Source organism: Urocitellus parryii, chromosome 1 (genome assembly GCF_045843805.1).
Source record: "Urocitellus parryii isolate mUroPar1 chromosome 1, mUroPar1.hap1, whole genome shotgun sequence".
In the NCBI taxonomy this organism is placed as follows: Eukaryota; Metazoa; Chordata; class Mammalia; order Rodentia; family Sciuridae; genus Urocitellus; species Urocitellus parryii.
Genome location: NC_135531.1, coordinates 155,045,969 through 155,069,438, shown reverse-complemented (window position 1 = coordinate 155,069,438; position 23,470 = coordinate 155,045,969). Strand labels below are relative to the sequence as shown.

At 48.5% G+C, this 23,470-nt stretch overlaps 2 protein-coding genes and 1 pseudogene across 2 annotated transcripts; 2 read left to right on the top strand and 1 right to left on the bottom strand.

Annotated features, from left to right (window-relative positions):
* The first annotated feature begins 1,412 nt into the window (after positions 1-1,412).
* Positions 1,413-2,396, top strand: LOC144255452 (olfactory receptor 2T27-like). Its single transcript, XM_077800162.1, has one exon. The coding sequence runs from the start codon at positions 1,413-1,415 to the stop codon at positions 2,394-2,396; it is 984 nt and encodes a 327-aa protein (XP_077656288.1).
* Positions 2,397-8,687: 6,291 nt separating this feature from the next.
* On the bottom strand, positions 8,688-11,803 carry LOC144256612 (protein KIBRA pseudogene; annotated as a pseudogene).
* A 3,609-nt stretch (positions 11,804-15,412) lies between these two features.
* Positions 15,413-18,572, top strand: LOC144255441 (olfactory receptor 2T2-like). Its single transcript, XM_077800141.1, has 2 exons — positions 15,413-15,443; positions 17,609-18,572. The coding sequence occupies exon 2, from the start codon at positions 17,631-17,633 to the stop codon at positions 18,570-18,572; it is 942 nt and encodes a 313-aa protein (XP_077656267.1). The 5' UTR covers positions 15,413-15,443; positions 17,609-17,630.
* Positions 18,573-23,470: the final 4,898 nt, after the last annotated feature.

Below are 23,470 nucleotides of genomic sequence, written 5' to 3'. Positions count from 1 at the left end.
CACAAGGAACCTGGGTCTAGTACCTTGAGGAAACAAAATTCTCCAGATGTGAGGTGCTGAGAAAGGCTTATCATGACTCTACCCTATAAGGGCGGCTCCTTCCACTGGTTGTTAACACTGTACAATGAGTTATTTTCATTATCTCAAATAAAGGAAGCCATCAGAATATGAGATGGGAAGACAGGCCTGGTGGTGCACACCTATAATCCCAGCTATTAGTGAGACTGAGGCAGGAGGATCACAAGTTCAAGGTCAGCCTCAGCAACTTAGTGAGACCCTGTCTCAAAATAAAATTAAAAGCCTCAGCATATAATGCAGTGATAGGGACTTTGCCCAGCATGTGTGAGGCCCTAGGATTAATCTCCCATGTTGAAAAAATGTAAGTCTCCAAAGTATATGAGTATATGATAAATAATGAAAGTAAAATTTCTAGTTGCTTGACAAAAGCAAAAGATATTGAACATGAGTCATTAGGGTACACAAAGGAAATCAATTTATGGATTTGGAATTGAATATTTGTCTGTCTGCCACAGCTAAGACCCCTTGCATGCTAATCAAAGACTCCATGTTACATTTTACATGTGATAATCGAGCGCCATCTGATATTTGTTGTCAGATGAGGGTATAAGTCTTCATTTGTCCTAAGGGGAAAGAGTAAGGTGTTATCTACTGGCCTTTAGACAGCATCCTTGCAAACATGGGATATTAAAAATTATTTATGGGACTTTATATGACACCTTAAAATATTTTAAGAAATTTTATGTTACTCTATGGCCAATGAACAGTAATTGAAGAACTACAGACCCAGCAATAAAAGACCACTAGCTTAAATAGGAGATTATTTTATTTAATACAAAGATAAAGTTTAAAATTATTCTTACTTAGAATAAAATGGAAAAACCTGAATGTAATACAAATTATGGATCATGACAAGTAAAGCAGAATAAACAGCCCTAGTTCATTTGGTTGACAACTGAAATTTTTGAGTATAGCTGTGTAATAAAGGGCCACAGGGAAGGCCTCTGGGTCGAGGTGGGTACACAGGACACTCAGAAACAGAACCCCCACCAGGAGAGAAGGCCAAGAGCCCGAAAGATATCCAGACTTCAAAATACAGGGAAGAATGATGGGCTGGGAGATTGTTATCAGTCAAAGGGACTAAGTCATCATATATCCAAGTCAGAGTAACTACAGGACATGACTTTGCTAATTTCCAGGTAATGGCATTGTTTAATGGAATTATTTAAATGTCTCTTTATTGGAATGCAGAGTTTTAAAGTCCTGGTGAGCAGCAAATAAAGGAGAGGTGCTGACCAAGAGACAACGATTATGTCAACAAAACACCACAAGCCCTGTGGTATTATTTTGCCCCTGTAGATTTTCAATCCAAACTTGAAGACTTGAATGAAAACATGGAGAAGAATGAAACCTCGACGGATTTCCTGCTGCTTGGGCTCTTCCCCAGGTTCGGGCATCCCAGCCTCCTGGTCCTCATCATTCTCCTCTTATACACCACGGCCTTTGCTGGAAACTCCACGCTGCTCCTCCTCATCTGGCTGGACCCCCGGCTGCACACCCCCATGTACTTCCTGCTCAGCCAGCTGTCTGTCATTGACCTGGCTTACATCTCCAGCACGGTGCCCAAGATGCTAGCCAACCATTTCTCAGGGAAGAGGAGCATTTCCTTCCTGGCCTGTGCTGCCCAGATGTTTGCCTTCCTCACCCTGGGCCTTGCTGAGTGCATCCTGCTGACCCTCATGGCCTATGACCGCTACGTGGCTGTCTGTAACCCCCTGAGGTACACAGTCCTCATGAGCCCCAAGGTCTGTTTGCAGATGGCTATCTCGGCCTGGGCTGGAGGAGCTCTTGCAGCACTTGTGCACACCGTCTACCCCATGCACTTCCCCATCTGTGGCTCCAGGGAGATCAACCATTACTTCTGTGAGATGCCCGCCATTCTGAGGATGTCTTGTGTGGACACGTCCGTCTATGAGATGGTGAAATTTGTGTCAACCATTGTGTTTCTGCTGGTCCCATTTCTTCTCATCCTGGCCTCCTACACTGTCATCTTCCTCACCGTCCTCAGGATGAACTCTCAGAAGGGCAGGAACAAAGCCCTGACCACCTGCTCCTCCCACCTGACAGTGGTGAGTCTCTACTTTGGCCAGGCCATCTTCATCTACATGACACCCAGCTCTGCCCATACGCCGGAGCAAGACCAGATAGGAGCTGTGCTGGGCACCATAGTGACCCCCACACTCAACCCCCTCATCTACAGCCTGAGGAACAAGGAGGTGGTGGGTGCCCTGAGGAAGTGCCTGGGGAGGGGCTGCAGCTGCTCTCAGGAGTGTTCTAGCCTCAACTTTCAGAGGAGCCACCATCACCTCACGTCCTGAGGAAATGACTTGGTGACAGGGAGGGAGGGAGGGAAGGAGGGCACCAGGATTCCTGAGGAATCTATTCCTGGGGGTGGGGCTGCTCTCAGTCCCAAAGTGGTGGCTTCAGCAGAACACAGCCTCCCTGGCCACTACTGACCGGCTGGGGAGTAACTTCCTGGATTCTGGTGGGGACGGCCCAGAGACAAGTAAGTGCTCTGGCTCCTTTTTTAGCTTTAATGCACTGGGTCACAAAGGAAGTACTGGTGCTTCTAATGTAAACTGTCCCCTCTGTGTCCACTCCCTGTCACCCGTCACTCCCCAAGCTCCTCCTCAACCTCCCCTGCCTGAAACCCGAAGGCCTCTTGTTCCATGACACCTCCCCAGAGAATCCTCCCTTTCCCCAGCTCTTGGGGGTCCACTTACATTACTGTTGTTACAAATTATTTATGCACTTGTATTCCTTTTCCTTCTGATGTAGCCATATATAAATAGAAATCTGAGTGAATTCAGAAAATTCTTTAATAGAACTTAGTCTTTTTTCTTCTTGTCTACCAGATTTTACTATTTTTCATTTTCATTGTTCTATTAATATTAAATATTTATCTATATAATTAGAGGTCTTAACTTTAGGATTTTGTAATCATCTTCAGTGAGAATTCTGGGGCTTGTGGTAAACTTTGATATAATGATATGGTCTCTAAACAAAATTAGCAATAATAAAATCTGAAGTTCTAAAATCACAACTGGTCTTGGAAGATGCCTTTCAACTTATTATTGTTGACATCATCATATGATCGTCACATTCATAGTGTTCTAAAAAGAGTTTTATTTTAACAATTTTAAAATGACATGGTGTTTTGCTCTTAAATGTAAAAGTAGTCCAATTCAACTTAGCAAACCCTCACCACTGGTTTGGCCAGACAGGTGGCCTTTCTTCTGAAACACTGGAAATTCTTTTCCCCTTCACCATGAAATGCATTGAAGATCCCCTGCCCTGCCCCGCACAGCCCCACACCACATCAATCCTTCCCAGACACCTGAAAACAGCAGGCTTCAGCCACCTCCAAGGTGCTATGGCCCTAAATCTGGGAGCAGTTCAGCTGGGCAGCTCTGGTGAGGGACTGAAGTCCAGCTGTCGTAGCAACTGCTCTCCTGTCAAGCCTGGAAGGACCCTCTGGGCACCCACAGTGCTGCTCTGGCCTGCAGTGACTCCCACAGTGAGCCCACAGGTGCCCACACAGAGACAGACTTTGATGTCCCACAGCCTTTCAATCACTGTTCTCAGAAGACTTCAGGAAAGATGGTCATACACCATCACCTGGAGAGTGGGGACCCTCAGAGGCCATCGTGGGAACTGTCACAGGTGACAACACCTGCCACCTTCCTTATCTACCAACCACATCACCCTAGGCCTCAGGCTCAATTGAAATCCCATCTGGTCTGCGTACCCTCACATACTTCTGTTGAAAATTGTGATAAGTAGAAGACTTTATCCCTGACAATGTGTTGCCTTGAAAGAACGACAACTTGACCTGGAGAAGTAGCTCAGTGATAAAGTGCATGCTTAGCCTGTGCTGTGCAAGGCCAGGGTGGACCCCAGCACTGGGTGGACCCCAGAAAACAAAACTAAATTAACCCTACATCTTGAGTAACTAAGATAACCCCGCTTTTCTTTTTCACGTGTTTTCATTTTAATTTTATAAGATGAACACTTTAAAAACATAAAATATGTTTTTGCAAACTTAAAAATAATGGAGGTTCTTTTCAAATCATGGTAGACAATGTAGAAATACACTGAAAAAGAACACCTGGAATCTTGTCACCCAGCCACAGTTCCAGGATAACACACCCCACATTCTTTCATGCATCTTATTCATGAACACACACACACACTTTACACAACAGGTGGAACAACACGTGCCCTAATAGTTTTGCAATCACGGACATGCTTTCTTCCCCTCTTGCTTCTCTTCCCTAGATAAGGCTTCAAATTCCCAACAGACTATGGAAGCAACCTGGTGACCTTCCATAATCAAATCATCAGCAGTGTATATTCACATACAAACATATAAATATACAATAGATATTGTGTCACTGTTTTTTAAATGAGCTTTTATTGCTACATTTCCATTGAATTTTATTTTCTTGCTCACTCTTTGTGAGCTCAGAGATCCTTCTGAATATCTGGTATAGCTTTAATTCTTTATAATGACTTCCCAATATCCCATGACATTATTTGGATATACCATACTGTATCTGGTATTACCCCAGTTATGGCTACTCTTTGAATAAATGATTCTAAAAATACCCATGTATATACATCCTTGTGCACTGGCATTTCTATTTCTATGGGAATGTTCTCAGAAGTAGAATTCCTGAGAGGGCAGACAGTTTTTAATTTTAATAGATGTCATTCCAAAGAAGTCACAACACTGCACATTTCTACCAGCCAGGCACAAGAGTGCTGTTTTGAAAACTTCCTGTGCACCAAAAGAGGTTCAAGTGCTTTTTAGTCTTTGATGGCCTGATGGGTGTTTTACACAAACTGAATGCCCATTCACCTTTTCTGTGGGCACAATTGCTTATTGTCAACAAAAGTGTGATATGTTAGTTGTAAAAGTTTTATAGTGATTGATGTGAACTAACACCTCTCAACCATGGCTTTTATCAAAGAAAATTGAAGAAAATATTTTTTTCCAATCAGAGAATCTTGATTAGGGACCTAATGATGGAACTCACAACTCCAACAAGATTTATGCCACCAATTCAGGGCAGCAAGCTGGCCTGGTTGCACCACACAGGCCTGGCTCTTGGCAGTGGAGGGCTGGGTTCTATGCTTTGGGCAGTGGAGGACCCCTCCTGTCTGGTCTTAGGAGGAGATCTGAGTCTGTACACGCAGTTGTGGGTCTCCTCCTGAGGACCCCAGTAAACCCCCCTCTGACGCTCAAATGCCAACTGTGAGATTCACTCATCTGAGTCAACCTCCTAAGGGCCTCCATGTTTCTCCAAACTGCTTCCTTCTGTGTTGAGACTTATGCTTGCTTTACCTTGACTGACAACCAGGTCACCAGTCTCTTCTGCCTCTGCCTCCATGAGGACCTCAAGGGTCTTAAGAACTCAAGTATCCCATGAGAAGACTTAGCTCTCAGTAAGCAGTGGACCCAGAGGCTGCAAAATAGTTGCTATGGCCAGAGGGACACTCCTCTAGACAGGCAGCAAGCCTTTCCAGCCTCATTCTTCCACTCTCTGCCTTCAGTTCCACTTGCACTTGCTGCAGGAGGAGGAAGCTAGAGCCAAGAGGATGGGGAATCCAGAGAGAAGCCAGTGCACCTGCCAGCTCACGTCAGATTGCTGTCACTGGAGACTGGGCGTGCTGGTCAGAGTCCTCCTGCCCCACACAGGAGCTGCTGACAGAATTACTAGAAAGTTTCCACCCAAGGAGGAAGGGAGAACAGAGCCAGCTACTGGGACAGCCAGAGCAATCAAGAGGGAAAATATATTGTATCATCATTGCCCCTGACAGGACAAGACACACCGTCTTCTCCAGGAGGCTGGATTTCCAACAGTGACTATTAGCATACCCGAGCCACTAATAATTCAGGACAGAAGTGAGCCTCAAAGGAACTGAGAAGTGTCCGAAGCAGGTATGAAGACAGAGGACCGGAACTTTGTCTACATTTATCAGCTGGTTTAAAAGAGAACCTCAGGGGCTGGGGCTGGGGCTCAGAGGTAAAGCGCTCCCCCCTAGTATGCAAGAGGCACTGGGTTCGATCCTCAGCATCACATGTAAATAAAATATTGTGTACCCCTATAACTAAATAAATATTTAAAAAGATAGAGAGAACCTCAGTGTTGTAGAGATGCATTCAATTTGTAGAGACTTGTGAAGCTGTTTCTATAATATATGATCCTGGATTGTTGTGTCCTTCTTATGTTCCTGGCTCTTCCCATAATGATTTTCTTCTTTCTATCGCTGTCAGATGTAACATCTTCCAAGCCTGTTGGATGGGATGTGAATAAGTAAGGTTGCGTCAATGACTGACATCACAGTTCACTTGAGCTTGAGTTGCCTGCATCCGTTTTGTCTGTGGGACCTCTTATTCTTCCTTTGCTGCTGTTCAAATAGACAAGGTTACTGAGACTTTGGTTCATTCTAGACATTATATAATAAAATACTGTGATTTCTTGTGTTAAAAGGGATTGTTTGGCTTATTTTTCAGAAGTTCAGATACTTTTCCAATAGGTTTTTAGTGACTTTTGTGATTGAATATTATTTAAAAGTAGATTTCTCTCTGCTTTTCTGGGGGAAAAAAAAAGAGAGGGAACCTCAGTTGTTTAGTCAGCTTGAAACAATCTCAAATTAATTACTAAAAAATCCCTAAACTTCTTGATGAATAATATTGGAAATTAAATTAAACAGGCTTTGAATGCTTTTTCTATGCAGATGTGATATGCAGATGCTAGTTCACGATAAGGGGGGGGCGGTGGCTAGGGAAGAATAAAGGTAAATTTGAATTAGACAGAGGGAAGTACAGGGAGGAGAGGGGTGGAGGATAGGAAGGACAATAGGATGAATCGGACATTATGACCCTGTGTGCTTACAGGATTACATGACCTGTGTAATCCTATATCATATACAACCAGAAGAATGGGAAGTTACACTACTACATTTATGTATGATATGTCAAAATGCATTCTATTGTCTTGTATAACTAATTAGAACAAATAAAAAATAGAAATAAATTGAACCTAGGCTTTTTCCCCAAGAATGGAGCAAAGTCCCTATCTGTGCTGGGAAATGAGGTGTGCATGCTCCCGGGGTCCGCTGTTGGCCCTCCACACAGCTGTTTTTCACATGGACGTCTTTGTGGTTTTTTTAGAGACTGGATGTTCACCCAGAACTTTCACAGGTCCCTTACCACATCCTTGCTTCCCAGGCTGCAGATGGAGGCAGCAGGTTTGCTTGGATGAGGACACACAGCAAAATACTGAGAGGCCCAGGAGGAAGCAGCTGTCACCCACTGGTTAACCCAGTCATAGGGGAGATGGAAGGAGCAGGCAGCCAAGGTTCCTGGTTGGAAGGTTTTCACATGAAGAGCACAGAGGAAGGGGAGGGCGTAAAAGACCATGACAAGTCCAAAAGGGACGATCTACCGCGAGCACCCATCCCAGCATGGTGGAGCTGTCCACCTGCCTGCTTGGCTCTCAGGTGGAAGAGACTGTGCACAGGATGGCCAGGATCCCCAGCACCTCCCAATATGGATAGTGGATTTTTCTAGCTCTAAAGATCAGCAGACCATGGCCTAGGATGCATGAGCCGTGAAAGGACGGATAATCTCTCACAGTAATTACTTCAAACTTCAACAGAATCTATGAAGTTCAATAGGAAAGCAAGTTCCAGTGTTCCTCAGCACCGTGGGCGACTGTACTCCACAACACCCTGTTCTGTTTCTTAGGAAGAGCTGAAAGAGAGGCGCCCAAAGGCCACAAATGTAATGAAATGACAAAGAGATGGAACCGCCATCATCACAGTGTCCCGTAAGCATGTTCAGCTACTTCATGTTAATTAAAAACAAAGCACTTTAAATGTCAGACATATTATTATTATTTTTTTTTCTTTTCAAAGGCCACTTTATTGATGGAGACACAACTGGATGGAGTTTTCCGCAGCCCTCCCTCACTCCCATCAGTGGCTTCACGGGGCATCTGAGAGCAGTGTGGCCCTTTGCCAGCCCGGGCTGGATGCTCGGCCAGCTCTGTGCTGCCCACTGCAGTCAGGCGGCCACATATTACACGTCACAGCTCATGAAGATTCATGGATGCACCTCTCAATCCCCAAAATGGTGTCTTTGCATTTTTTTTAATATTATACAAAATATGTTAACTAGGAAAGGTTAGTTGTGCTGTGTCATCTGTAAGACGTCTTTTCAGGATTATCGTCCCTCAAACATGACTTTTTAATGCAGGAAAACCTCCAAAAGGTGTGAATGTACAAAAAAAGGGAAAAAAATCTAGATTTTTAGGAAGAGCAGTAACTTAACCTGCTTTAGTTCATTTAAATTTTCTTTCCCAAAAATACATTCCTAAATATACAAACTATACAATCTTGTCATTTTTAATGCTGGTTTTTTTTTGTATTTTTTTAATAATAACAATAAAACCCAAACTAAAAAATCGGTTCATCTTCAAACCAACAAGAGCTAGAGGACTTGTGACTCAGTACCTTCATATAACACCACATAAATAACTTTAGCCACAGTCAACATTCACAGCGTGGTCAGAGGGACAAAGGGAATACTTTTCTGGCGATTAGACATCATCTGCGGAGAGAGCTGGGATGTTCATCCGAGGCCAGGTGAAAAACGCCATCTTCTCCCTGAATGACACTTCTGGAGGCTCCTTACAGCTTTGGCCGCGCAGCCTGTGCACGTCCTTCGCGGCCCCCCTCATCATCTTGTCTGTCTGAAGCTCACCCTTGTGCTCTGTGCGGTCCATCCGCTTCTCTAGCATCCTCAGCAGCAGGCGGAAGCGCTCGTCCTCGCGCAGCCACTGTGGCAGCTCCTTCTCCCCGTGGCTCTTGGCTTGCTCCAGCAGCTCCTTGAGCTCCCGCAGCACCGAAATCTCCTGAGTCAGTTGGCTGTGCCAGGTTCGCGTTGCCTGCAGGTCCAGCTCAAGGTCCAGGGAGGTGCGGATCAGGCGCTTGGTGCGCAGGGATTTCACAGAGGAAGGCCACTTCATCCTGACGCTGCGCCGCTCCAGGGAGTTTCGCACAAAAGGTGGCTTTTTGGAGAGAGTGGAGCTGTCACTGTCGCTCCGATTCAGCCGGCACACCTACTGGCTCTGGGGCCCTGGGGAGAAGGTCTTGGAGCGGATGATGGTGCTCCCCCGGAAGAAATGGCCCTGGCGATGGGGTGCCCACACGCCGGTCCTTGGACCGCACCACTGTGGGGGATGGGGCCACCGTGTCCGTGTTGGTCTCTTTATCCACCTTCAATGCCGGGTGATCACCTGGGGAGGCTTTCTCTGCAAAAAAAAAAATCTTCTTCTCCCTCGGCTTCCTCCCCCTCTTCGTCCTCCTCCTCCTCAGCCACATCCTCATTCTCGCAGGTCTCCTCCTCCTACCTCCAGCTGTCTTCTAGCACCTGTGAGCTGCTCCTGCTCTCCTGCCTCTTCTGTAGCTCCACCGCCGTCTGCTCCAGCAGGGCAGACACAGCGTCCGTGCGTTCAGGCCCTGGGCTGGGGCCCGCGGCTCCAGCTGCCTTGGGCCCGCTGCTCTGCTTCTTCAAGTATTTGTAGCTCAAGAGGTTGTACCAGCGAGTCGACCTCTCCCCAGAGCGGCACACCTCTGCCAGGCTGATCTGGGCACCTCCCAGGCACTCTTCCACGTGGCTCCTGTCGGTGGTGCAGACATCGACTGGTAAGGTCTTCTGGTGAAGGGCTTGGTAGGACACCGACACCCAGAACATCTCGTTGAACAAGAGGGTGTCCAAGGCGTCCAGGAGCCGGGTCCTGAATAGGCAGGTGGTGCTTTCAGAGCAAGGGAGGATAGCCACGCAGCAGGGAAAGAGCAGAAAGGTTATTCAGTTGGATGATTAATATTGCAAATTGTTTATTCTTCTCATCATACTTCAGGGCAATCTGAATCCGAGTGGCACCTGCTGCTTCTGATTCGTCACTGTCGAATGCAGCAGTGGCTTCTGAAGCACCCAGTCTCTGCACAGAAGCCTTGTACACACCACTGTCCCCAGCCACTGACTCGTCTGACACTGCGGCTGAGACACAGGCCACTTTAAGGCCGCACCCTTGGGCTGCATTCACAGCTTGGCCCAAAGGCTTGCCCTCTGCTCCTGGTTCTTCCAGCTGGTATCTCTCCCGGGTGCCGCTCCCGAGGCTCAGCTCACACAGAGTGGCACTTAGCTCTGAGTCTTCAAACTCCAGTGGGCTCAGAAAGGTATCTCCAGTCAGAAGGGGGTCAGCAATGAGAGGGGAGCAGGGCAGGGACGGGGAGGAGAGGGAGGAACGTGGGGACAGGGAAGTCATGGACTTTGGGGTGCCTGTCAGGGAGCGCAGGGCCTGCAGGCGGCCACCTCCCTCTGCCTTCTGCGTCTTGGCCATCTCCTCCTCATGGATAGTGGTGATGCAACCCGAGGGCCGGAAGCCCGTGGTGCCTTCCAGGAGCAGAAGCTCCACCTTGCCTGGTGGCCTCCTCCAGCTCTCTGACCAGCTGGTTCCTCTTGCTGTTTAACTTTAACCTCTCTGTCAGCGCCTTGCTCTGGGTGTCCCGGGCTGCCTGCAGGTCCTTCTCCAGACATCTCCAACTGTTCTACCTCCCCCTGGGTTCACTTCCAGGGGCTGATGAAGCGCATCTCCTTCAGCAGCTCCTCCTTCTCGTTGATGAGGATCAGCCGGTCCCTCTCTGAGTCTAGCACCCCGGGCCAGGCCTCATTGTCGAGCTTGGCCAGCTGGATCTTCAGGTTGGCGATCCTTCTCTTAGCCTCTTCATATCGAAGATGCAGTCTGACCTTTTCTGCCAATTGATTGTTGCCGCTGGTGCCTAAACTTCCCGAGATGTCCATCTGGGAGCTCATGTCCAAGTACTCTTTCGGCAGTGGAAAGCCTGAGCTCTCCAGAGAGCTGCTGCTGGACCACAGGTCGGAGTGAGACCCTCTGTCGGTGCAGAAGCCATCCTTGAGCATGGTAAGGCTCTTAAGGAGATCTTGCTCTTCCTTTTCCCCACAGGTGATGGCCTTCTTGATGGCTTTGGTTTCTCTCAAGACAGCCTGAGCTTCATCCAGTTTGTAGCTGCCCTGGGTATCAGACATTTTCTTATCGATTTTCTTCAGGGTCTGAAAACTGCTCTCTTTAAACTGTAGCTCATGCTGCAGGTGAACCATCTCTCTCTTCAGCTTGTTGACCTGGGATTTTGCAGTGGCAATCTCGGCTTTCAGGATCTCGGGGTCATACTTCGAGCTGGATGATGAACCAGAGACCAAGCTGACCTGGGAGCCCAGCTTGTGCTCCCAGACGGCAGGCAGCTGCTGATACTCCTGCTGCGCGAGCTCCAGGCGCTGCTGCTTCACCTGGTAGATCTCCTTTTGTGCACTCAGAGCCTCCTGGGCCACCACCAGGTAATCCTTCAGCATGTGCTCCTGCTCCCGCCGCCATTATACCCGGGGATCCTCAATCTGAGTGGTTTTGGTGTTGTGGTCTATGTAGTAATCTCCAACTTGTGAGTCATACGCCTCTTCCCATCCCAGTGGCAGCTCATCACTAATGCAGTCAGCAAAGGAGAGCGGTTTGGTGTACCTGTCCCGAGGATCGATCCAGCTGGTGGTGCGGTTCGTGTGGTCTATGTAGTAGACCTTGCCGAAGAAGTCGCGAGCCTCCTCCCAGCCCTCCGGCAGGGGCAACTCCGGCCGGGGCATCTTCCCGAGCGCGGCCCGCGCTCCCCCATGCAGCTCGCGGCCGCCGCGGGGCTCAGCGGCTCCGACCGGCCGTCCCTAGTCCAGGCGGCCGCCGAGGCACCATGATCGGGGAGTGGCGCCCGCGGACTGGGGGCCCTAATGGGGGCCGGCCGGAGTGGCGCCGCTGTCAATGCGGCCCTGCGGCCCCGGCGCCGCCCGCTCCTCCCGCCGCCGGCCTCTCACGCTGCCATGTGCGCCCGCAGCAGCGCGGTGCGGGCCGGGTGCGCCCAGCCGGCCAGGCGGAGCGGGCCGAGCGCGGCTGCCGCCTGCCCTCCTCTGCCTGCTCGCCGCCCGCCGTCTCCCCAGCCGGCGCTGTTCCTTCTCTCCGTTCGGCCGCTGCGAGCTCGCCCGCCCTGCGACTCTACCTCCCTGTCAGACATATTAAATAAGTGAATTGAGTCAGGAGAAAGACGCCCAGTGGACCCTCTGCTGGCAGAAGCTGTTCAGGCTTCGAGGCCAAGGGCTGCTGAGCTGACACAGCACCAGCCACCGTGTCTCAGTGTGTCCTGGCTGCATGTGAAAGTGTGTCACACACTCCAGTGAAGCACAGCCTCTGCCACCCGACTGCTCTCCCAGCTTTTAACTCTTCACTTTCCTTACAACTTAATACTCCTGGATCTATGAAAATATGTGAGTCTGAAACCCAGGAGCTATTTTATATCCACAAGTCCAGAAGAATAAGTAAAAGGTGTAGTTGAGCAATCTGGGTGACACTGGCCACCCAGACCCCCTTCCTGGGCACGCAGAACCATCTAATGAATGCCAAGTTGGTCACAGTATCTCCCAGCCCTGGTCACAGCTACAGAGCTCTCCAGGGCTCACCGAGTGTCTGAGTTTGAACCTCCTCCCAAACCTAGAACAATGAAATGGGTGGTTCCAGGAGCTGCTCTCTGGTGTCCTTTCTGCTCTATCAGTTTCCACAGGACAGATCCTGATGCCACCAGCTATCCTGGGTGTCCTCAGCCCCTGCACGATGCTCTGGCCTGGCAGAGCTTCACTCCTGCTCTGCTTCCTGGTCTTCAGGACCCCAAGGTGACAGCTCCCTGGGGGATGGAGGAGAGCTCCCTGGGGGAGCGAGGAGGTGACTGCCTCTGGATCACACGGCTTTCAGAGCTTTCAGAGCGCACATGATGTAGCCAGAGGCCTCTGGAAGCCCTGCACATTTGCTAAAAGAGGCTTTTGATCTCCTGTGCTGCCTGGTGTCAGACTGACAGTTCTCAAGTGAGTGGCTCAACATGACTGACCACTGACAGGCTTTCATCCGGGTTCTCCCAGGACCCCGCACCTGCATAAGGGCACCTAGAGCTCTGGCCACTCATCTGTCCCCCAACCAGCCTGGCAGAAGCCCGAAGGTCTTGCTCTAACACGTAAGCCATGGGGTCAGGATCAGAAGATGGTCAGCACTAAAAGGAAAAAGAAAGGAGGGCAGAGGCAGCGAGGGAGGGATGGCTCAGGACCTTCAGGACCCGCCATGCCCTCAAGCACTCCTCTCTAAGTGCTGCCTGTGCCACTCTGTCTTGCACCTGGGTCTCGTCACCTGTGACAGTCACCTGAGGCACAGTGGTCCTCCACCTCCTCACAGCATCCTGACAAGGTGGCCTCAGAGTCTGGGTGGAGGGAGCCCTGGGCCAGACCCACACCTGCCAGGGTCTATCTAGTCCTCTGAGGCTCGTCTCACTGGACATGCATGGCTTAGGTTTGCACTGCCTGGTTCTCTTCTTCAACCAGGTGATGCCAGAATGACAGTCTTCTATCAAAATGCAAGTGGGAAAAAGTAAATGATTTCTACATTTAAAAAGTATTTCTAGATAGGAACAATGGCCCACCTACAAGCCAGGTATTGGCACTGAGGCCCCTGCAGTTAACACTGACGGACTAGGAGATCGCTGTTTGGGGTTTTGTGCACTCACCACCAAGCAGCGCACTGTGTACTGCTTTACAGATGAGGGACTGGAGTAAAGGGGCCACCTAGCCTGCCCAAGATGCAATGGATAACCAGGACAGGGCCTGGATCTGAGCCAGGCAGCCTGACTCAGAGTTCCTGTGCCATCTTTTACCTGTGATGTCACAGCTGCTGTGCCCCCTCCTCTCCTCAGGCTTCTGTCTGCCCTGCATGCCTCCCTCCTACCCCATCTCACCTGGGCCACTTGTCCCCACACTTCTCCATTTCTCACCCTGACTGTGAGCTACATCAGGGTAATGTTGAAGAGGGAAACTGGAACTAGTGGGAAGGGACTTCCCTCGGGGACCTTTGCTCTCTGTCACCCCCCAAAGCCTGTCTGATTACTCCTCCTTGACAGGGCTAACCTGGAGTGAGCTTTACTCCATTCCAGCCAAGGATCTGGCTTATGCAGCCGCTCCTACCAAGTCAGTGACCACCCTAGAAAAGGGGTCTTCCCTGAGGGCATCAGATCATTCTCTGTGGAAAGCGCACTGAGATGGCCGACTTGAGGTTCACCGGTGGGAGCGGAGCCTGGCCAGAACCAGCCACATTGCACTGGGGCTGTGTCCCTGCGGGAAATGGGGACAGACTTGAGAAGGCACATCAGGAAGCAAGCCCTGTGATGACACCATTGCCTGCTGTTAGGCAGCAGCCTCTGGGGCCAGCCCCTTGCCCACTGGGATTCTGCCCCCAGACATTAATTAACCTGTGCTCCCACAGCTTCCTGATGGCGCCCCACTCCACAGCGACTATCTGAAGAATGGGAGGGGCTTTGGAGAACATGGCCCAGATCTCTCCGGGCTGCAGCCAAGCAGACAGGGCAGGAATGCCAGGTGTGGGGTTCTGCACCCATAGCTTGTGAGAGCTCCGTTTCCACTGCCCTGAAATCGATCATTAGGAGATGCCCTGTTGTCTGCTCTGAGGAGGGACACTGGCACTACGTGGAGGCAGCCAGAGATGAGCTGGACTGGGAAATGGACCCCTGACTGGGTGCTCAGACCAGGTGAGAGATGGCGCAGAAGCGTGGGGTGGTGGCCAGGTGTGATGGGGTGGAGCATGGTATCCATGGCAGAGGGGAAGGCTGTGTGGCAGGGCACAGGGGAGGACACCCACAGGAAGGGATGGCACAGGGACTGCGAGTCAGGCTGCCTGGCTCAGATCCAGGCCTGTCCTAGGTTCCCACTTGACCGTGGGCAGGTTAGATAACCTCTCTGGTACTGTGGAAACCCCCAGCCCAAGGCTGGTGGCAATAATGAGTGAAGAACCTAAAGCAGTGAAGGCTGCCTCATTAGTACTTAAGAAACACGACTATTTCAACTACCATCATTTTCTATATGTTGGCATTTCTGCCTCTCCAGAAATTTATTGTAAACTTCATGATTAATTTTTTTTTCTTTCTTAAGTAATGATTTTTATGTAATTCTTCTTCAAGTTTTGTTGAAAAATGGTGTAATGGTGTCACCGAGTTCAAAACAATAACCAAGCAGAACCATACATATAGCTTCCAAGTCAAAGACGGGACAACGGGACCTGGACCAGCCCAGGCTTTATGACCAGCCAACCATGAGGCCTGAGGAGACAGAGGGTAGCTCTTCCACAGGTGGCCCTGCACATTGAACCAGCCACAAGAGGGTCACGCCCCAGGCGCTGCTTCCAAAGGTGAGTGCAGTGGGATTTCCAGGACTGGCCCCACAGGCTCCCTCCCCCTCCCTGCCTCTGTCCTTCCTCCTCTTTCCCTCCCCCAGTACTGGGGAGCATCATGTGCCGTCACTGTGCCAGCACTGAGAGACAGGCATGGAGAGCCAAGCCTCCCCAGCAGAGACAGTGACAGCAACCACTGAGCCTGTTGGGAGCATCCAAGTGAGGCTCTGTGAGGGCCCAGGAGAGGCTCCATGGATGGCATGTCCGTGCTGCAGGCAGTAATTTTGAGCTGGTACTTACGAACCCACTGACCTCCACTCATCAGTCCTTGAGATCAAAGCTAGCTTTTTTTATTGTCTTAAAACCCTCCTATGAAGAGTGAAGGCTAGTGTTGACTGTAGCTCAGATGATGGTAATGAGACGGCACAGGTCAACTGCAACAGTGTTCAGGAAGGCTGCTGATGGGGGGAGGGAGCCGTGCATTGGGTCAAGCGGTATGAAAATCCTTGCTCTCAATTTTCCCATGAACTTGAAAATGCTCCAAAATTATAAAGTCCATTGAGAGTCATCTTCCAAAAAGAACTTCTAAACCCCCTTCCCACGTCAGTACCCTGATGTGCTTTGAAAATGGAAGGCATCTTCGAGGTAACTGTCTGGCCAGCTCTCTCTCTCCAGAGGGAGAACCGTCTCATTCAGGTCCCAGAGACTAAAGCAGCAGAGGAAGAATGAGGCTTTCTTGGGGAGGCACATTGTGCAATGGGCTGGTGGCACTCAGGACAGCCAGCAGCCTCCGGGGGTGTCCTGTGGGCACTGAATAGAGAGCTCAAAGAATACAAGAGACCAGTCTCTTGAATCACCTATTTCGTCATTTCAAGAAGGACACCAAAAGCTGGGCATTGCAATTCTCTCAGACTGGCTCCATGATTTCAACCAGGATTATAGAGAACATACTGACAGCTGGGTGTGGTGGTGCAGACCTGTAATCCCAGTAGCTTGGGAGGCTGAGGCAAGAGGATTACAAGTTCAAAGCCAGCCTTAGCAAGGCCCTAAGCAACTTAGGAAGACCTTATTTCAAAATAAAAAAGAAAAAGAGCTGGAGATGTGACTCAGGGACAGGGTACTCCTGGGTTCAATCCCTGGTACCAAAAGAAAAAGGAAAGGAGGAAGAGGAGGAGGACATTCTTAGAGCTTCTTTAGAGTCCATTTCTTCTTAAACTGTGTTGGCCAAGACAACACATGGACAGATCCACATACAGATTTGGCCACTGAGCATCCAGCATGCTGGACTCAAACCAGTGCCTATGATTAGAGCATTTGTGCCATTTTCTATGACTGCATTTGAGGACAAATATCAGAAATGGTGCTGAGTTTAAGGCATTGACCAAATGGTCGCTATTACTCTTACTTTAAGAAGATTGAAATCAGTCAAGGCCTGAAGCACTATGATTTCTCACAGAGAGCAATGTCCACACCCCTGTTCCAATCGAGCCACTGTAAGCCATTCTCTTATGTGCAAGGCAGCTATAAGGGGGGGTCCCTACGACCTTCCAAAATGGAATAAAGCTGATACGAATGTATGCCGGGTGCAGAAGGCAGCCTATACCACCTATCCAAACTTTCTATCTGCCTCTTGTGGGTCAAAATTTGGGCCAGAGCTCAGGACCACCAGCTCTGAGATGTGGCTTCCGTGGCTGTGGGTGATGGGGTGGTTCGTGGCACCAACAGCTCTTGCCACATATTGCCTCTGCCCTGCTCCACTCCATGGATAAACCCAACAGGTTTCAGACCAACCAAGGTTTCAGAATAATGAAAGGCATCTGCAGGCAGCAGCACACACAATATTATCAGGCATGCTGTGTACCCCTGTCCTTAGACGACGTTTGGCCCTGATCCTGATCCCTGGGACTTTCTCTGAAAGAAAGTTACTCTTCTCTGAAGAACCCAGTCGATTCCTTCCATGCCTCTCCTCTGGTCTATTCCTGTTTGCACCATTCCCAAGTCCATATCAACACTGGGTGCAGAGTTTTAAGAAATGCTCTGGTGCCAGCTGTTGAGTTTCCCTTTTATTTATTTATTTATTTTTGCACTGAGGCTGCCATTCAAGGGAAGTACGTGTGACACATTATAAGGGAATTAAAGCCAGTCCCTCTCATCAGCACTTGTTTTTTTTCTCCTCCGTCTAGTGCACCTCTGGGAGTTCCGAGCATGGAGAGAGGGAATGACACGGGGACGGGTTTCTTTCTCCTGGGGCTTTTCCCAGGATTGTGGCACCTCAGCACCCTCGTCACTTGTGTCCTTCTTGTCTATATCTTCGCCTTCACGGGGAACTTGGTCCTGGCACTCTTGATCTGGGCCGACTCTCGCCTCCACACGCCCATGTACATCCTCCTCAGCCAGCTCTCTCTCATCGACCTGGCCTTGATCTCCACCACGGTGCCCAAGATGGCCATCAACTTCTTTTCAGGGAAGAAAGACATCTCGAAAGCTGCCTGTGGAGCCCAGGTTTTCTTCTTCTTTGCCCTTGGTGGTGGCGAGTGCCTGCTGCTGGCCCTCATGTCTTATGACCGCTACGTGGCCATCTGCAGCCCCCTGCGATATCCAGCCATCATGAACTCCAGAGTCTGCCTGCAGATGGCGCTGGTGTGCTGGGGCGGAGGGGCCCTGAATTCCCTGGTCAACACCATCTACACCATGCATTTCCCCTTCTGTGGCTCCAGGGAAATCCGCCACTTCTTCTGTGAGATGCCAGCCATCCTAAAGCTCTCCTGCCGAGACACCTCCGTCTACGAGACAGTGGTGTCCATCATCTGCATTGTGTTTGTGCTTCTCCCCCTGGGATTCATCGTCTCTTCCTACATCCTCATCTTCCTCACCGTCCTGAGGATGAACTCTCCAGAGGGCAGGAGGAAAGCCCTGGCCACCTGCTCCTCTCATCTGGCTGTCGTCAGCCTCTACTATGGGCCAGCCCTGGTCATCTACATGACCCCCCAGTCTGCCCACACTGCAGAGCAGGACCAAGGGCTCTCCATGATCAACACCATCTTCACCCCCCTGCTCAACCCCCTCATCTACAGCCTGAGGAACAAGGATGTGCTTACTGCACTGAGAAAGGTGGTGGGGCGAAGGGGCACTTTAAAGTGGACATGAACAGCCTCCCCAGCTGCAGACTCGGGACCAACCAGCAGCAGCAGCGAGCCTGAGCTCCACACCTGTGGCACCTGCAAGGTAAAGTGCTGTTCCCTCCACCGCTCTGTGACCTACGGTCTAACTTAGCTGAAATGAACAGAATCTGATGCTTGGACACCTAGCCTGGACACCTGTCAGCTGTGTGAAAAAAAGAACTGTGTTTAACTTCTCTGTGCCAATTAAGACGTTGAACTTGATCTCGAAGATCATTTCCATACTTAAAATGTTTCCCAATTCTCTCCTAAGATTCTAGGAGATGTATTTGGCTCCATCCCTGATTCATATTTTTGAAGTGCCTTTTGAAGTTTATCCTGTAAAATGTGTCATCATAATTCCTCTTTCATAGTGAATATTGAGATTTTACTTGGCCATTATTAAGTTGCTCTGGGGTTTTGAGGGTGGTTCTGCCCAGTGTTTGGTAGATATGTGATTCCCTACAAAATTGTCTGTGGCCAGTTCATTAATAAAGAAATAGTTTAGAACAAAACACATCCTGGGAACCAGGAAGGAGAGTGTGCCCTTGAACACCCAGTCGCTGGGAGGTCACAGGAACAGCCTCTCGTTCTTATGGAACAGGAAGCAGATACAGGAACCTGTCTGGGTTTGAAAAACAAGGGCTCAAGAGGAAGCAGGGATGGAGAGAGAGGCCCAGTGCACATGGAGTGTCCACAGCAGTCGCACACTGTGGTCTCCAGGTGAGGACAGGCTCCCTGGGAACGCACACCTCTAGTGGAGGCTTAGGTAGAGGCACACCTGAGGGCAGCAGGCTGAGCTGGTTGCTCAAAAGAAAGGCATGTGAGAAACCTATCACACTCACAGCTTCACATTACATAGACCAAAGAGAGGCATCCTGTGGACGGCCTTGCTTTTCACATGACCATCTGGACACCAGGAGAACATGGAGCGCTGGTTCTTGTTCCTGTCCATCTCCCAAAGTCTCCACAAGGATGGTTCCTGGGCACTGTTGGCTCTGCCACCTAGCTGTGTGCCTTAGTGGCTTAGGAGATGGCACAGTTAGCCTCCACTGCACTCTTTTTGATGACGCAGGTTAATCATGACATCTTTTGGTATCACTCTCAATTCTAAAATGCTATTATTCAGGAGTGAAATTATGGAAAACAAATTGCAAATAAAAACACATAAAACAGTGTGCCCATCAGGAAGGTGGACTGATGCCTGGGACTTTCTGACAGACACTAAAGTGCTCCATACCTTGGACACCTGGAGTCATGCCACGCTCATGCCCCAAGTATAAGTAAGATGACGCAGGAGAAGCCCAACTCCAGGCTCCCAGGATCCTGTCCCGACCTTGCTGAAAAGCAGCAAATGCAGGACTATTCCCTGTGCATTATTTATTTATTCTCAACATAATGTTAGGGACACTGTCTTCCCTGAGTCACAAACATGTTCAGTGAGCTGCCCCAGGTCACACCTAGTTCTGAAGCCAGGCTTCTAAATTCAGGGAGGTCCCTACGACAGGACAGTAACACTGAATCTGTAAAACCACACAGTGGGGTCGAGTCTTCACAATGGTGGCAGGAGAAGGCAGAGAAAGGAGGAACTGCTCCAGAACTGAACCACATCAGGTCCCCTCTTTAGTACCACAGGCGCAGGGCTGCTGGGGAAGGGAGAGGTTCTGGTCAATTAGTTGCTTGGCTACCTTGTCACAGTGGGCGGAATCAACACACAGACTCTGGGAGCTGGTGAGAGAACTGGCAGGAGACAATCCTCAAGTTGTCGTCCAGTAGCTCAGTTTATTTTTGGAATGCATACAATCGTTATAGGGTTCTAGTGGGGCGTGCCCGTCAATCATACACAAGCAAGATAGTATCCATAAGCCAATCATCTTCTGCCTAATGTAACCACATTATGAGGATGTTCTAAATATTGCTATCATCAGGAAGGGTCTTTGTCCCTAGGGGAGGGAGTTTCTAAGTTAGAAGTTCCATGTCGAAGCTCCTGGTTATCAGTTTCCTGGCCTGACAGCTTGGTAATGCTAACTATAAATGCTAAGGATGTGGTTTCACTAACAGCTCACTAGAGCTGTGCATCCCATCCTGCAGGAATCCCTATCAGGCCTGAATGAGTGTCGATTCTTCAAGCACTCGGAGCTGCTCACAGCTGCTAGCTGCTAGCTGTAAACTGAAAGTTATTCCAACACTCTGGGGAGGGCTTGGTCCACGCTGAATGCTTTTTATTTTGTGAAAAGCCACCATGAGAACCCAGACTCCAGGAAGCCTGGGAAGATGTGGCTAAGAGACATTAAAGTGTGTACCCTAGGGACATCTGACCTCCCCTGACGGGTTGCTGCAGAGCCCTTTCTATCAGCCTAACTCCACCCCGAGGCTGAACCAGACAAAACGGCTGGTATAACTCAATTCTCTAAGGATCTTTATTCCCATTTTTAATAATTTGTTTAATTGATTTCTGTGAACCAGGAAATCATGGTGTTGTCAACTGGGAGAAAACGGGATTCCCAGTAGCACGTGCCCCCCCACCCCTGGTTCTGCACAGGTGAGTATTTAATAGAAGAATGTGGGGACATGGGCATACTTTATTTCAGAATATCTAACCATCCTTCAAGAAAAAAATTGACCATAAATGTACCTAAAACATGTCTGACTGATTCTTCTACCCAGTTAAAAATGAACCTAACTTTGGATTTCAACAACAGCTCTAATTCACTAGTCTGAAATATACTGACAGAGCTGATAGAAACCACCCTGAGGAAGTAAAGGAAAACTACATACAACCATAAAGAGACAGAAATTATAGAAAGAAACCAAATTGAAATTCTGGAGCTGAAAAGCACAATAACCAGATGAAAACCTAACTAGAAGGGCTTAACAGCAGGCCAGAGCAGGCAGAAGAAAGAATGAGCCAATTTATATTTGAAATTACAAAAACAATTAAAATTATCCAGCATGAGGGGCAGAGGGGAAAAAAAGAATTAAAAGAGTGAACAGAGCTGTTTGCCTGTAGGACACTCCTATGCACAGTACAGGAGAGTCGACTTGAGGCCAGAAGTGAACCATCATGGTGTGCACGTGTGTGTGCACAGCTCCAGAGGCTAGAGGACTGCAAGTCCAAGGCCAGTCTGGGAGACTTAGCAGGACCTGTCTCATAATAAAATTTAGAAAAGGGCTGGGGTTGTAGTTCTATAAGAACGAGAGCAACCCTGAGTTCAATCCCCAAAACAAAACAAAGACCCAACCACAAAAATAGGCCTGTGGGTTAAAACCACTCATGAGGCATTCACAATAAGATTACCAGCGAATTCTCTGCAGACACCATGGAGGTCAAAGGCAGTGGGAAGAAAAATTTTAAATGCTGAAAGAAAAAAAAAAAAAAAAACAGCCAAGGGTTCTGTATCCTCCTCAACTCTCCTTCAGGAATGAAAAAGAAATCGACACATTTCCCTAAAATCAAAGGACACTGGATAGCAACCCAAAGCCATGGTGAGCAGATAAAGATACTGTCAAAAGTAACTGTAAAAGTAAATATAAAAATCAGTATGTTTGTGACTCCTCTGTAATCTTATGTGGTTTTAAAGGCAAATGCATAAAACAATAACTCCAAGTTTACACAAATAATAACATAATCTATAAAAATCTGTGACAGGAGCAACATCAAGTAGAGGTAGGGAGATAGGAGCAGAATGTTTCCATGCTATTTAAACTAAATTTGTTTAGGGGATCAATTGTAATCCTCAAACTAACCACTTACAAAATAATAAGAAAATATTCAGAAAATGGGAGAAGAAAGGAATCGAAACAGTGCACTCCCAAATTAACATCAACTACCCACAGAAAAGGAAGTATAGGGGTTAAAAGAACCAGAAGTACATAAAACATTAAGACAGCCTAAACAATCTTGGAAACTGATGAAGTTATGAGACAATTTGATTTTAAAAGTTATGACCGAATTATGATAACCAATCAGTATGGACAGAAGAACAAATAGTCCCCATTCAGTAAATAGGCAAATGATCAGATCAGACAGTTCTCAAAGGAAGAACTACAAACAGCCAATAAGTATATGAAAAAATGCTTCCAATATTTAGCCATCTGGGAAATGTAAATCAAAACTACACTGAGATGCCCCCTTACCCCAGTCAGAATGACTATTAAAAAATTAATATAACAAATAAAAAAAGAACCCTTACGAATAGCTGGTGGGAATCTCAACTAGTATAGTCATTATGGAAACAGTACAAAGTTTCCCCCAAAAAACAAAAATAGAAGTGCCATATAATCCATCTATACCACTCCTGAGGATGTACCTGGAAGAAATTAAATCAGCATACAAAAGAGACACCGCATGCCCATGTTTATAGCAACACCAGGCTAGGTGTCCCTCAACAGATGAATGATTAAGGGAAATGTGGTGTGAATACACAATGGAGTGTTACCACTCATCGGGTATTCACAATCACTATTTTTTTTTCTTCGGCCATTAAGAAGGATCAAATCATGTACAGGAACATGAATGGAACTAGAAATCCTCATGTTAAATTAGACCCATTTTTTCCTGATATATGGAAATAACAAACAAAAGAAAGAGGACATGGAAATCTGAAAACAGAGAGGGACTAGTAGGGAAAGGAGAGTGGATGGAGAGGATTGGAGTGAGGGGTGGAGGGGGAGGGAAAGAAAGGGTAGTAAGGAGGATGGGTGCAATCAAAGCTTGATACATGCATGTATGGGAACGTCACAGTGAAATCCATGATTCTGCACCAGTAATGAGTTAATATTTATAATAAAGAGGCAGTATGGTACTTGCATGAGGATCTACATATAGACCAAAGGAATAGAGCTGAGAGCCTGAAAGAAACTTGACACCTAGGGTCCATTGAATTT

Coding starts and splice junctions, on each gene's coding strand:
- LOC144255452 (XM_077800162.1), top strand. CDS start 1,413: ATGGAGAAGAATGAAACCTCGACGGATTTCCTGCTGCTTGGGCTCTTC.
- LOC144255441 (XM_077800141.1), top strand. CDS start 17,631: ATGGAGAGAGGGAATGACACGGGGACGGGTTTCTTTCTCCTGGGGCTT.